At 40.5% G+C, this 15,726-nt stretch overlaps 1 protein-coding gene across 2 annotated transcripts; it reads right to left on the bottom strand.

The window, feature by feature from the left end:
* Nucleotides 1-4,511: 4,511 nt before the first annotated feature.
* SDHD (succinate dehydrogenase complex subunit D) lies at nt 4,512-15,718 on the bottom strand. Of its 2 annotated transcripts, XM_025893363.2 has the most exons (4): nt 15,566-15,718; nt 12,142-12,258; nt 10,605-10,749; nt 4,512-5,489 (listed from the first exon to the last, which is right to left on the bottom strand). In XM_025893363.2, the coding sequence occupies exons 1-4, from the start codon at nt 15,615-15,617 to the stop codon at nt 5,324-5,326; spliced, it is 480 nt and encodes a 159-aa protein (XP_025749148.1). In that variant the 5' UTR covers nt 15,618-15,718; the 3' UTR covers nt 4,512-5,323. The 2 variants fall into 2 exon arrangements, with proteins under 2 accessions (XP_025749148.1, XP_025749149.1); XM_025893364.2 differs by lacking the exon at nt 10,605-10,749.
* Nucleotides 15,719-15,726: the final 8 nt, after the last annotated feature.

Raw genomic sequence — 15,726 nt, 5'->3', positions numbered from 1 at the left:
GGCTCTGGGTATTGGTCATCATCTCTAAAATAGGGATGAAAATACCTCCTCGCTCATACAGATACACACAGAGATGCCATGAGTATCAAGTGAGAAAGTAGCAGTGTACCTAGTATATAATTATAGGTAACATTTAATGTTTACTATCATCATTATTAGAAATAAAAACAGTAACGGGACACCTGGGTGACTTACTCAGTTAAGCAGCCAACTATTGGTTTTGACTCAGGTCATGGTCTCAGAGACCTGGGATCCAGTCCCGCCTCGGGCTCTGCGCTCAGTGGGGAGTCTGCTTAAGATTCTCTCTCTCCCTTTCCCTCTGCCCCCACATCAAAATAAATAAATAAATCTTAAAAAAAAATAAAAACAGTAACATAGTAATGAAAGATTGTATGAGTACAGCATTTTTAAATGTTCCAAGTGTTTTAACATCTTTTCTAATCTTTGTAACAATCCTGTAAAGTACGTAGGACTTTGCTGAAATAATGCCTCATGTATTCTCTCTACACTGGAAGAGTAAATCAAGTTGCAGGTAAGGTTTTTAGGTCAGACAGGAGAGAAGACAAAGCCCAAGTAGGTTAGGTCTAGGAGCTAATTCAGATCACACTTTGTAAGTGATGGAAAAACTCACCGCACAAGACTAAGCCTGAATGGACAGGGGGCTTGCACAGTGTAGCCCAGATTTTCTTGAGTGATATTACAAGCAATGTGGAAACTAAGTCCCCACCCCCTACCTCAAAGGTTTCTGCCAATTCCTAGGAGGCATACATTCTCATGGTCACTTCCTGCAGTGAATTGGTACATGGTACAATTTGTGGATCATCTAGGCAACTAACATGTGCTCTGCAATAAGGGTATTGCTTCGATCCTGATAGAAATTTACTCCTGATGCAATTTCTAAAATAAAACACTCAACACTCTTGCAAGACATAGTAGGTATTACTGAAAATCTGGGATGGGCAAAAGAATGAGTTACATTATGAAAATGCAAAAAAAAAAATCTCCAAATTATACGTGGACACCCTCGTCCATTTTTGGGTCAGTCCATAATCAGGAATTTTTCCCACTGGCGGCTATGCCCCCACGGCCCCCCGACGCCTGCCTAGCCCCATCTCGCCACCCCTTTCCTCTTCTACCCCTCCGATCTCTCTTCTTTCCCAAGTCCCCTCCTGGATTAGTTCTTGGAACTTCAAATTCTTATTCTGTTTTGCAGAATAATTTATCTCCCCTCTGTCTCTGCCCCCAAACTCGGGCTTACATCTGCCCTCATCAATCCACTGCATGCTCAGAACAAAACAAAATTTTCGTGTAACTAATGTTTTCAGAAGACTTGTGTGTTGACCTCATTCTCTCAGTTGTGGTTATACAACACATTTTTTTCCCTCCATTTCATCATCATTTAAAATTTCAGAGAGTGTCAACATACTTGTCTCCATGTCCAACCCCAGGGCTCAAATGTTAACTGAGTAAGTGAACACATATTCCGGAGAATGAGGATGAAGTCTCCGAATTACAACACTCTTCAGTCTGAAAACAAAATGTGAGATCCCCAGACTATGTCTACTCATTACTGAAGCCTACCCAGCTAATTTCATCAAAGAATGCAGAGCAGGAAGGGGCCAACCCCACAGAATGATTAAACACACACTACCTATGCAGTGTTGTTTTATTTTTTTAAATCTATTTTTCTGATTGGAATAGATGTTCATTGCCAAAGAACAAACATCATAAAAATGTATAGTGAAGGGGGGGAAATCGGAGGGGGAGACGAACCATGAGAGACGATGGACTCTGAGAAACAAACTGAGGGTTCTAGAGGGGAGGGGGGTGGGGGGGTGGGTTAGCCTGGTGATGGGTATTAAGGAGGGCACGTTCTGCGTGGAGCACTGGGTGTTATGCACAAACAATGAATCATGGAACACTACATCAAGAACTAATGATGTGATGTATGGTGATTAACATAATAAAAAAATTTTTAAAAAAAGAGCGTTTCTTGGAGCAAGATGACTCATGTTTTAAAAGGTGCTTTTGGTTTAACATTCTTAGATGCATCATAGCAAAATAATTTCTAAAATTTAGTCTGTCATATTGCCAAAAATAGAAATTCTATAAATTCTGTCTCTTCCTGGATATCTCATAAATTCAAAGCTTTGGTAGTGACCCATCCCTCCACTGTCATATCTAATTTTCCTCCAAAAATTAATCACCACTTCCCATCCAACTATTTTCAACAAAGAAATTGAACATAGACTCCCTCCTCTCTTGATCTCTCACACCCCAGTATAGCTCTTATGGATTCTAAGTTCTAAACCTCTCTTAAATTTGTCTTCTTCATTCTATTACTGCCTTTCATCATCTTTTCTGCATCACTGAAATAATCTAACATTTCCATGCTTAACTCCCTCAAATGCATAGTTCACACAGCTGCCAGCATAACCTATTTAAAATAAACATGACCGTATCACTTGCATAATTAACCATCTTCAGTGACTCCCCATTGCCATCAAGACAGTTTTAGTTACTTATCATGGCATAGAAGGTCCTCTACAGTCAACCCAGTCATACCAAATGATGAGCCATCTTCTGCTTCCTTGGCTACCTGTCAGCTCCTTTATCTTTCAGATACCAGGTCATGACTCCTCTAGGAAACTTACAAATTCTAACTGCGCCTTTCGTTAGATCACTGCTTGATGTGCTGAACTATTACTGCACTTACCAGTGTACTGCAAGATACAGTATATAACTTAGCTGTTGTCCCTATGGGACTATGTATTCCTTTTAAGGGCAGAGGACTTATCTCTACCCACAGTACCTCTCACAGTGCCAATTACATGAGGTACTTAGTACCTGTCAGATGAAGGAGTATTTTTTCATTTCTACAATACCTTTAAAATTGAGTCCTACTTTCTGCTGCCACTAAGAGTTCAGGTAGGCCCTTTCTTCCTCTATCCTCCTCCATGGCCTTCTGCCTCTAGTTTATCAACCTTCCTCATGTCCCCTAAATTCTCTCTAAAGCACAGTTCTGACCATGTCCTGCTTAGCTTCAGAAACCTATGGCTCTTAGCCCCTGCCTCATTCTCCCTGCTGCCTCAGCAGCTCACAGCAATCCAGTGATTTCCCACAGTGAAGGCTCAGCATCATCCTAATGACAAAACCAACTGGGACTGGAGCAGGCAGTACCCAACCAGCCTCCACTCTAACTTCTCAGTCACCATCTAATGAAGCTTACTAGCATTAGACACCTCAACAGACCCAACAGTGGCCCGACGGTGCTGGCGACAGCTACAGGAACCCCCTATCACCCAGTTCCTGTCCTCCCCATTTCAACGATATGGAAAACTCCACTTTACAGCAGTGGTGTCCTAGGGGCTGGGGAGGGGGGAAGAGAGAAATGACACAAGGGGGGATCGTTGTCTATATAGAATTTTAAGCCAATAATAAAATCGACTAAAGGTCAGTCTGCTTTTTATCTTCGTCATGAGCCAGCAATTCTAAACAATGTCAGTTTTATTACTATTTTATTAGTAATTTTATTATTTATATGTTGTTATATTTCTCCCTGGCAAAGCAGACTCACCCACGACCAACACTCCTTGGGGAACCACTGCTATTCAGGCATCACTCCCTTTTGAAACCGTTAACCACCCCAAAACAGAATTAATCACCTCTTTCTGAACACTTAATATACATCTGAATCTCCTACATGGCCATAAGCACATTAAGGGGAGCTTATCTTTAGCCCCTAATACAGACATTCATGAACACACTTACCCTCCTAGCCAGCTCCCCTTCAACAGTTTGCCTCAGCTGCCCAGTAAGGTCTTCAGTGAGGGAAATACGCCAAGTCCCAGTTCCTCTATGGTGCTAGGAGAAACAAACCATCATGCCTTACACTCACCCCTCAGATCAAACTAACTGCATACAGAATGTAATTTAAATTCCAAAGGCGGCATTTACAGAACATCATAATCTGACCCTCATTCTAATTCCTACTACAGTTGACCCTTAAAGAATGTGGGGGTTAGGGGCACCGACACCTCAGTCAAAAATCTATGTGACTCCCCAAAAACTGAACTAATAGCCTACTAGCGACCAAAAGCCTTACTGATAACATAAACAGTAATTAACATACATTTTTATGTTATATGATTTATATACTACTTACAATAAAGCTAGAGAAAAAATATTAAGAAAATCGCAAAGAAAAAATACATTTGTAGTGCTGTATTTATAAAAAAAAAATACACATATAAGTGGACCAGAGCAACTGTGTTATTCAAGGGTCAAATGTATTTAATCTTTATACTTCCCTCATACCAAACTACTCATACTCAGTATATTTTTGCCTATTACATTTAAGTCTTTTTTGTATTACACTACTTTGTAATTTACCTAACTGCTAAGCCCTAGAAAGAAATTTAAACAGTCCGGTTTTAATGGTGTATATGCAACAGACACCAAGTTCTACTGAATAAAACTAGGGACAGTTAAACATAAAAGAGTAGAATACATTTTTATTAGATAGAATTTTATTTTTTAAAAAAACTTTATTTTCATAGAATACATTTTCACATTAGAGATTCCTACAGTGGGAAAATAACAATTTATTACTTACAGTTTTATATTTGTAGACAGATTATTTTAGGACAAGTAAAATAAACACATTTGAGGATTAAGTCTTGGTTTACAATCTACAATACTTTGATACATCTATGAGGGGACCTCTTTCCTACATGGAACTTCTCTATACTCAGAAGCTCTCCAGGCTCTTCTTCCCAGGATTTAGAAATTAATAATGTGAAATATCAGTATTTCCTAATTTTAAAGTTTCCCTAGGACATGTAACCATCAGTAACTGGTACTGACTGAACAGAGGGAAATTTTCAAAAATTAAACACTAATTTTCTGCAAAATCTTTACTTATGAATTAACAGGCTTTCCCTTTCTCCAACATTCCCAGGACAAACACAGAAGTTTGATCAGGTATTGATAGTAATAAAGCTGAATTCCCTTTAAGAATCTGATTAGCTAACAGGCAAAAGCTCATACATAATGGTTAGTTATGCTATGAGTCTTGTGAGAAGCTGGGACACAACCCCATAAACTCACCAGACCAAGGAACCCAGTCTCCAAATTTCTTGAATACAATTCCTCTCGAACCTTTTCCTCGAAGACTAAATTCTAAAAATAACCAGGTGATGAGAAGAGGTTTGTCTCACCAATGGACTTATCTGTTATTTCCTCCTTATTGTGAGTTGAATGGCATGACAGAGCAGAGGCAAAGAGGTGTACAATCAATTCTCAAGGTATTAAGTCAAAAAGGTCAGAGCTTCCACAGCATGGCAACAGCTTTGCAGATGCCCACATCATGATAGTTGAAATAACAAAGCCCAGCAAAGGTTAAAGCCGACAGTGCCAAAATGCCTGTCTTGGCAGCTTTCTGCAAAGCATCCCCTCGAACATAGTCAGTAACCACTTGTCCAAGGCCCCTAAAAGGAAAAAAAAAAAAAGTACAAATGAAAAATCACAATTCAGAAGGCTATATGGCTAACTTGAATGCCAAAAAATAATCACCAGGTTCAAAATACAACTCATGGTAACAGGAATCACAAACAAAAATGAAGGAACCAAGAATTTCCAATTAATATAATAAAGACATCTCTATTCTTTAAATTTTCCAGTTATTTATATCAAAGACAGTAGTTAATTACCACTCCATTTACAAAATCTTGGGGTTTGGAGTTTTTTTTCTTTAACTAAAAAATGCTCAAGGGGCAGCTGGCTGGCTTAGTTGGTAAAGCATGTGACTTTTGAGTTCAGGGTCATGAGTCTGAGCCCCAGACTGGATGTAGAGATTACTAAAAAAATAAATAAACTTTAAAACAAATGCTCTACAGAGTTTTTCATTAATTAAAAAAAAAAAAATGAAGCAGATATTGTATGCCAGAATCTGGTATAGAGGTTGAAAGAACAGCAAGTAAGACAGCATCCATGCCCTTATAGAACAGATTCTAGTGAAGAAGGAAAAAAGTACATATGTGCTATGAGGAAATATTTTAGAAAGGATGACCTGAATGAGAAGAACATTCCAAACAAAAGTGACAATGACCTTGGCATCTTTGAGGAATAGCAAAAAGATCAGTGTGGCTGCAGAACGTGGGAAGGGCAGATCACACAGGGCCTTGATGGTCCTAAGCTTGAATTTCAGGTGCACCTGGCTGGTTTTGTCAATAAAGTGCACGACTCTTGATCTTGGGAGTTTGAGTTTGAGCCCCAGTTGGGTGTAGATATTACTTAAAAATAAAAATCTTTGGGGCGCCTGGGTGGTGGCTCAGTCTGTTAAACGTCTGCCTTTGGCTCAGGTCATGATTCCAGAGTCCTGGGATCGAGCCCCATGTCCGGCTCCCTACTCAATGGAAGCCTGCTTCTCCCTCTCCTCCCGGCTTGTGCTCTCTCTGTCACTGTCTCTCTCTCTCTCTCTCTCTCTCAAATAGGTAAGTAAAATCTTTAAAAATAGTAATAAAAATCTTAAAAATTTTTTTTTAGTTTCATTTGAAATGTAATGGGAAACCACAGATATGTTTTAAGTAGGGAGTAATCTAAGTAAGTAGTGACCTAATTTTATTTTAAGATTTTTTATTTATTTATTTGACAGTGAGATACAGCGAGAGAGGGAACACAAGCAGGGGGAGTGGGAGAGGGAGAAGCAGGCTTCCTGCCGAGCTGGGAGCCCGATGCGGGGCTCGATCCCAGGACCCTGGGATAATGATCTGAGCCAAAGGCAGATGCTTAACGATAGAGCCACTCAGGTGCCCCGACCTAATTTTATTTTTAATAACAGCTTTATTGAGATATAATTCACATGCCATAGAATTAACACCTTTTTTTTTTTAAAGTAATCTCTACATCCAACATGGGGCTCAAATTCACAACCCTGCGATCAAGAGTCACATGCTCCTCCGACTGAGCCAGCTAGCTGCCCCCAAATTAAGCCTTTCAAAGTGTATACTAAAGTGTTAAAAGTCGTAAGTTGTGCAACATCATCACTATTTAAAATTCCAGAACATTTCTTCACTCCAAAAAGAAACCCCATTACTCAACTAGTTTTCTGTCTCTATGGACTTGCCTACTCTGTACGTTTTATAGAAATCATACAATATGTGGTCTTTGGTGTCAAGTTTCTTTCATTTCACATCTTCAAGGTTCACCCATGTTGTGGCACGTATCAGTACTTCAACCTTTTGTGTAGCCAAATTATATTCCTTTGTAAGAATATATTGTATTTTCCTTAGCTAATCATCAACTGATCGACATTTGGATTGTTTCTACTTTTTGGTTATTATAACTCTTCATCAGTAGATAGACATCTGGATTGTTTTCACTTTTTGGCTATTATAAATAACACTATGAATATTACTATACAAGTTCTCATGTGAGGACGTATGTGTTCAATTTTGAGGGGTATACACCTAAAAGTGGAATCACTGAGTCATATGGTAACTCTAACTTTTTCCAAAGTGGTTGTAATGTCTTACATTCCTGGAAGAGACATATGAGGACTCCAACTTCTCGACATCCTTGAAACACGTGTTATTGTCCATCTTTTTGATAACAGCCTTCCTAGTGAGTGCGAAGCAGTATCTCATTGTGGTTTTAATTTGCCTCTTTTTTTTTGAGGGAGGGAGGGAGGGAGGGAGGGAAGGAGAGACTCTTAAAGCAGGCTCCATGCCCAACACAGAGCCCGACTCGGGGCTCAACCCCACAACCCCAAGATCATGACCTAAGCCGAAATCAAGAGTCAGGTGCTTAACCGATGAGCCATCCAGGCGTCCATTGATTTGCATTTCTATAATAACAAATGATGTTGAGCATTTTTTCCTGTGCTTATGAGCCATTTGTATGTCCTCTTCAGATAAATGTAATTTTACTTTTAAAAAAGGCCACTCTGGCTATAGTATGGCAAATGGACAGTGCAGGCAGGAGAAAGGGGCAGGGGCAAAAACAGAAACAGAAAACCACTTAGAGGAGGCAAACAAAGTGCCTTAGCAAGACTACTGGCTTAAATTAGGCTGGTGACAGGAGAGATGGTGTGAAGTGACAACTGAGGCAGGCTATGTTTTGAGGAGAGAACTAACAAAAAGAGGTGATGGACTAGAGGTGAGGTAAGACAAAAAGAAATATCTAGAATAACTCCTAAGATTTTTGGCTTGAGAAACTCGATTTAATGGAGTTAGGGAAGAACAGGAAAGGAGGTGGCTTTGAGGAAAAATCAAGAGAGATATGGGGGAAAAGAGTGATTTCAGGCAATGTTAAATTTGGGATCACTATTAGACATCCAAGTGGATTATGTTAGTTAGACAACTGGAAATACAGGTCTGTAGATCAGGAAAAGAGGTCAGATCTGAGCTCAACTCAGGAAATTAAGAGAAATTAAGAAAGCAAGACTGAGCCCAGGATTCAGAGCTTTATTATTCAGAGGTCAGAAAAGGAGAGGAGCAGGCATCAGAGACTGAGAAGGTAGAAGGTACAGCTGGCGAGGTGGAGGAAAACATGGTGGGTATAGCATCTAGAAGTCAAAGGAAAATTATTTAAGGAGGGAATGGTCAATTAAGTTGAATGCTGCTGAGAGTTCAAGCAACAGGAGGACCGAAAACAGACAGCTGGATTTGGAAAAATGAAGGTTTGGTGGGGACTTTGGTAAGAATGACTTCAGTTATGTAATTGGGATGAAAGCCCAATTAATGTGGGTTAAGAGAGATTGGATGCTGAGGAATTAGTGCACAATTATAGACAACTCTTTCAAGTCACCCTGTGTGTTTGTGTGTGTGTGTGTGTGTGTGTGTGTGAGAGAGACAGAGAGAGAGAAGGGAGAATCAGTAAGGAAAATGGAGGAGTATGAAATAAATGAAAAATAATAAAAAAAATATTACTTCAGATTTCTCTTATTCTGACTTTTTGCGATTTAGATGGATCTCCTGCCAAGAACTACTTATTAGAGAAATCTCACTGTTACTTGTGATCTAATATTTCATATGCAACTAGAATCCTTTACTTTGAAAGGTTTATCTGGTTAAAGGCTAATTCCCCAACCAACCCTGGAAAAGTAGGTAGGCAAAATCCCCTTTTAACACTAGGTACAAAATCATTCTGACAAGTCACTTAACCACCCTGGGATTTAGTTTCCACATCTATAAAGTAACAGGGTTGGTTAAGATAGTCCCATGTCCTTTCAGCTCTAGCAATACAAAAATGCTTCCCTTGCCCATAATGTCATAATGTCCTTGTGAAACAACAGAAAATGAACTCAAAGAACCCAACTGTTACTTACAAACTTTTCAGAAGGTTCATTAACTTAGAAAATCTAACAAACTACACTGGGTAAAATAAATAGAAACTGGAAATTCATTCATTCAACAAATATTTACTTAGTGCTATGTGTCAGGTACTGCTCTAGGCACTAAAGCTACAAGAGCAAACGTAAAGTAAAAAATCTCTTTTTTAAAAAAGGGCAAGACTGAACTATAGTGTCTAAGGACAACCAGATGATAAAACTATGATGAAATGTAAAGAAGTGATTACTATGAAAATCAGGATAATGGTTCCTGGTTGGAGGATGTTGAGTAGTTATGACTGAGGTAGAACACAAGAAGACGCTTCTGCAGTTCTATTTCTTGACCTGGGCAGTGTTACCCTTGTAATAATTCATTAAGCCATGGATGATTCTCGTGATTCTCTGTATCTGTGCTTTCATTCTAATGAGGGGAGAGACAAGGAGTATAGAAAATAATACATAGATAATACAGTATATTAGAAGGTAATAAGCACTACTGAGAAAAATAAAATAGGGGAGAGAGATAAGTAATGCTGGGAAGGACACTGCAATTGTAAATAAGTGGTTACAGAAGGCTTTATTGAGAAGGTGACATTTCAGATGTGAAGGAAATGAGGAACAAGCTAAGTGTGTAACTAGAAAAAGAGAGTGCTGGGCAGAAGCAAGAGTAAAAGTAAAGTCCTGCGGCCTGGAGTGTCCCTGGCGTGTCTAAGAATTATCAAAGCCAGTGAGAATGAGGAAGAGAGTAGTTGGAGATGAGGGAAGAAACAGGGCCAAATTACGTCGGGTCTGTAGACCACCATAAGAATTCTGACTTTTAATTTAAGGGAGGTTAAAAGACTGCAAAATATTTTGAGAAGGAGAATGTTTGACGTGACTTAATATTTTAACAGGATCACTGGGGCTGCTGTGTTGGGGACAGAAGGAGGACCAATTAGGACACTACTACTGGAATCAAAGATGATGGCCAGGTTTGGGGCATGAGTAGTTAGAAGAATGGAAATGCCATTAATTCAGATGAGCAAGAGTGCCGGAGGAAGAGATGTGGGGAGATCAAGAACTCAGTTTTATAACATGTTATATTCAAAATGCCTATTAGCTATGGAAGTGAAGACATCGAATAGGCAGGTGGACACATAAATCTGGGCATATAAATATTTTATATATGTTTAAAGTAATCTACAGGTCTGAGTATCTCAATCAACTTCTAATAAGACAAGCTCACAACTAATAAACTGAGCAATGTTAACACTGAAGGGACTGCTGTACTTGCCAGTGACTGTGGAGAGTGAGGGCTGCCGCCAGGGAGTAGTCCATCGCAGAGCCAGGATTCAAATAAGCAGCTGGAATTAGGCCCAGGAGCAAAACACTGACAACCCTCTCACCAGTCCAGTGGAGAGATGCAGCCTTAGAACTAGCTACAGAAAGGAAGAACCAGATTCATAAGAGGTGAAAGGGGGTAACACACATTGCTCATGTTCAATATTTGCCACAAAATAACCCAGCTGACAGAATGGCAAACAGCATGCATATAAGACTTAGCTCTGAGCATAAAGAGTTAAGATAAACAAGGTACTTGAGAAAGATGCTACCTCCCTTCTTTGAAGTTCTTTAGCACAATGTATCTTGGTGCTTACATAGATTAGAAGACTGACCCACTTTGCCGACAGGCAAGAAGATGAACGAAGTACCTTTGCAGAATTAACAATCTTCAACTTTAGTGTAACAGACAGATACCTTATAAATACAAGTTAATACCAACTGAGGAATTCCTTTACAACATTACTCTTTTATTTACACCTTCTAATCTTTAGAATTAGAAGTAAGGTAATAATAAAAACACTCCCAAAACAAAATTAAACCAGCCAACTCAAAAAGTTCTGATACAAACTTGTAGGATTATGGTCCTTCTTCTGTCCCATTACTTATAAATAGCCCAAAACAAATACGGAACATGAGAACTTCTTTTAAATAAATGAAAAACAAAATGCGCTTTAAACATTTCTTCAGGACCTTCTATCATTTTTTGGTTACAGACCCCTTTGGGAATACTCTCCAGAAAAATGCACATGGACACACACAGTAAAAACTACGTTTACAACTTCAGGGGCTTTTCTTCAGCCCACATACCCCAAATTAAAATCACTCTGCTAAATTTAAAATTTAGGAATGGAGAAACAAAACCTTTTCAAAGATAAAATAATTCTAAAAAGCAGAAAAACTATACTTGCCTAATTTCTCATAACTCAGATGCAACCATATGTAAGTTGTTGACTTAAGCGTCAAGATAAGTCTTTATCCCTGCAAAATACAGATCTTTCCAGACTTTAAAACTGGAAATAGTTCACTCATTATTCACCTACAGATTTTCTATAATATTCACCCTAAAAAATGCCACTTGATTTTAATATTGACCTAAGTAAAAATAAGCAAGTCAATTACAGCTATAAATATGTATGACTTTTTAAACTGTCTACTACTCTAAAATATTTGTATCTGGCTCCTCTCCATCAGCTAAATAAATAAGACTGTACAGACTCTTCCTAAGAGCTATTTTCTTTTAGAAAAAAACTGAAGTTTGAAATAAACTTAGATCAGAAGGTTCTCTAGGAGTATAAATGGCATCATTCAACCATGCTGGCATTGTCTGCCCAAAGGTGCAGGCTAAGTAGGTCCTCATTTGACAGAGTCGGACATAAGAGTTCTGTTCCACAGCTAGCAAGTCCTGTCAAAGGCATGAAAATTTGCCCAGATGAAGAGGGCCAGAGCCCAAAAAGCAGCAGCAATGAAAAAAAAAAAAAAAAACATACAATAGTGGTTGGGTGACAGGTGAATGTGCTGTGTTCTACACCATCCTGGGGTAGGCTGGTCCTGGAGAAATGCTGAGACCTGAGCAGGTCTGACCACCGGGATTCGGAGAAACAGAGCTGAGGAAAGAGACATTAGGAGGGTCATAAACACTTCTCCTTTAACAGGACTGACAGACTTTCTAAATAACCATAAGCAAGCTACTTAAGCCCCAATAGGGAATAACATCTCATCTGCAAAATGAGGGGAGTATCTATTTCCCTGGGTTGTTATAAGCTCACACTAAAGTAGCCCCTCAAAGACCGAAAAATCAATGAACCACCTATGTAAAAGGGCTGCACTCTTACTAATTTTTTTAAAGATTTTATTTATTTGACAGAGAGAGACACAGAGAGAAAGGGAACACAAGCAAGGGGAGCGGGGGAAGGAGAAGTAGGCTTCCCGCTAAGCAGGGAGCCCGATGTGGGGCTCGATCCCAGGACCGTGGGATCATGACCTGAGCCGAAGGCAGACGCTTAACGACTGAGCCACCCAGGCGCCCCTGCACTCTTACTAATTTTAAGAAGTAAATTATAGCTCCTTTCTCTTTCCATATATTCATCTATTCATCCAACAAACATTTACTACAGGTAAGAGTAGGCGCTAGACTGGAGCAAGAGACAAAAGACAGCCTTTGTCCTCAAAGAGTTCAGTCTAGTTTGGGAAGCACATCTACTACCATGTTCTTTTTTTTTTTTTTAAGATTTTATTTTTAAGTAATCTCTACACCGAATGTGGGACTTGAACTCACAACCCCGAATCGAGAGTCGCATGCTCTACTGACTGAGCCATCCAGGTGCCCCTCTCCACTTGTACTCTTTCGGGGGTGTTGGGGGGCAGAGGGATGAGGAGAGAAAGAATCTTAAGCAGGCTCCACACCAAGCACGAACCTGACATGGGGTTCGATCTCATAACCCTGAGATCATGACCCAAGCCGAAATCAAGAGTCAGACACTTAAACGACTGAGCAACCAGGCGCCCCTCCACTTGTACTTTTGAACCTATCCTTTTCTGTCCCCTTTTGGATCCTGTCTCTTGGTTAAAAAACAGACCTAAGTTCACACAACTCTACCACTTACTAGCTATGCGGTGATGGGCAATTAAGTTAAATAAATTCTCTAAGCCTCAATGTCCTCATCTGTAAAATGAAAATAGTAGCACTTACTTCATAATACTACACTGAAAATTAAAATACTCAAGGTGCTGAGCGTAATTCCCATTATGTCATAAGTACTCAATTAAAAGGTAATTTCTCTCCTGTGTCTTTCACCTCTCCTTCCTTCCTGTTGGCCATTTCCCCCTGACTGATGTAATATATGTGACCCCTCCCTTGACCCTGTGTCCTCTAATGTCATGCACTCTTCCCCTGCTCCCTTTCTTCTTTCCAACTATGCTTCTTTAAAATATTGTCTCAATCACCTCCCCTTCCTCACTTCCCTATCATTCTTGAACTCTGAAACTTACTTCATCCTGACTACAACTGCTTTATTAAAGTTGCCAATGGTCTCCATGTGGACACATCCAACAAATACTGTTCAGTCTTCATCTTATCGGGCCTTTCCTCTGTTCTTTTCTGAACAACTCTCTTCTAGTCCCCCCTTTGATCCTCTGACATCCTGTATCAGCCTACCTCGCTGTTCCTACACCTTCCTACACCTTTTCTTTTTTTTTAAATAAAATAAAATAATGGGGATAGCAGTATCTACCTGTCTGGGGGCTTAAATGAGATAATGTGTATAATGAATCTAGTGCTTAAAGTGTTCAGTCCGAGATAGCTTTTCTTAACATTCTTAACACTAATTATTTCTGCACGGAGTCTTTGCCCACACAGGTACTTCTGCCTTCACTGCTGCACACGCTTTTATATGTCTTCGTAGCATTCTATCATCTGCCCACTGCTCTCATGTCCTAAGCCCTCCCTTGGCCATTATACTTATACTTATACTACCTGTAAGCTGATGAGACCCAATTCTGCATCTGCAGCCCTGTCATCTCTCCAGTGTTTCAGAAGTTTAAGTGCTTGCTGGGCCTCTCCCTTAAGATATCCTACATGATCCTCAAACTCACTATGCCAAAAACTAAAATCACCCTTCAACTCACTTTCTCAACCAAACTCGTCACTCATTTGCATGTTCTCCACTTTATTTAATAACATCCCACTCTTTAACCCAAAAATCTCTAAGTCATATAAAACTCCCCCCAACACCGCGAAATTGTCAATCACCAAATCATACTGATGTATCTCCTTAACATTTCTTGAGACAATCTGCTCTTTTCTGTGCCACTTTCCAAGTTCAGGACCTCACAATCCTTGCCTGCACTACGATAGTGTCCTATCTCATCTCCCTGACTTGCGTCTTAGCCCGTCCCATCTCCCATGACGGCCATCTACCACAGTGTTATCCAAGTAGCCAATCTAAACTTCAACTCTATGTCCAATCTTTCAGTGGTCCTGTTCACATCAGGTAAATGCATACTCCACATCAAGGCAAGTTCTTCCATGATTTGATTCCAGTTCACCTTTCCAGATTCAGCTCTCATTCCTCACCTTGAGCTTCACACTCTAATCATATCTGGTTTATCTTCTCTCCTACCTCGCTGTTCCTACACCTTCATCATCACTTCTGCTCATCCCAGTAGCTCCACCTGTAATGCCCTTCCCCCTGTGGCCTTCCTCATCCTCAAGACACACACACCTCCTTCAGACACCAAGACAGGGTAATTCTTCCAAAACACACAGCTAAATATGTTCTTCCTCTGGACTGGCATAACAATTTATGTGCAGCACAAGAGTTTCTGCTTTATGTTAAATTATGTTTACATGTGTTTTCCCTATAAAAATGAAAACTCTTCCAGGGCAAGAACTATCTTTTATACACATTTGTATCCCGTTCCTACTACGGTGCCTGGTATAACACAAATGTCCAATGCCGTGATTATCGAATTGATTTCCAGAAGCCCCTCTCCACCAACTCCAGGGTAAATGGGAAAGGCCAGGCACTGGGGTTTGGAGCCTAACCCCACACTTTTCTGAAGCCGGGTGGGCGCATTCTAAGGACAGCGAATGCGGAGGGGAAAAAAAAAAAAGAAAGAAAAAAACTTTTAGGAACAGCGTCAGCAGAACTTAACTTCCAGGAGGAGCTCTCTTTCGGATTACCCCATTCCCCGTGTCAGCCCGAAACAGGGGAGATAACCGCTCGGAGGACATCTGGGCGCGTAGACAACGGAGGTTACAGCCGTGGTGCTGACCGGAGCCAGATCGGCCAACCGGACGGAGGAAGGATTCCCTGCTTAAGAGGCCTCACCACCCCGCGGACAAATCCTCGCTGCCCTCCCTTCCCCGGCTGGAGGCTGCGCTAAGAACCTCCCGCTCCCAGGACCCCTCACCTCGGCCTCCTTGAGCACCGCACAGGACACTCAACCTCCAGAGACTCGCCATCTCGCTTCCGAAGACTCAAGGTCACCCGGCAACCCGGAAGCAGTCACTCGACAACTCCCACCCCGCGAGCACTCGAGAAAACAGGGCGAGGGAAAATGCCGGCTGAACC

Source organism: Callorhinus ursinus, unplaced genomic scaffold (genome assembly GCF_003265705.2).
Source record: "Callorhinus ursinus isolate GAN/ISIS: 27379988/994484 unplaced genomic scaffold, GSC_fseal_2.0 scaffold19, whole genome shotgun sequence".
In the NCBI taxonomy this organism is placed as follows: Eukaryota; Metazoa; Chordata; class Mammalia; order Carnivora; family Otariidae; genus Callorhinus; species Callorhinus ursinus.
The sequence above is the reverse complement of the archived record's forward strand: the minus strand, read 5'-3'. Positions and strand labels throughout refer to the sequence as shown.

Coding starts and splice junctions, on each gene's coding strand:
- SDHD (XM_025893363.2), bottom strand. CDS start 15,617: ATGGCGAGTCTCTGGAGGTTGAGTGTCCTGTGCGGTGCTCAAGGAGGC. Junction 12,259..15,565: donor CGGTGCTCAAGGAGGCCGAG/GTGAGGGGTCCT, acceptor CTCTTTCCTCAG/CTCTGTTTCTCCGAATCCCG. Junction 10,750..12,141: donor CCTGTCACCCAACCACTATT/GTATGTTTTTTT, acceptor TCCTTTCTGTAG/CTAGTTCTAAGGCTGCATCT.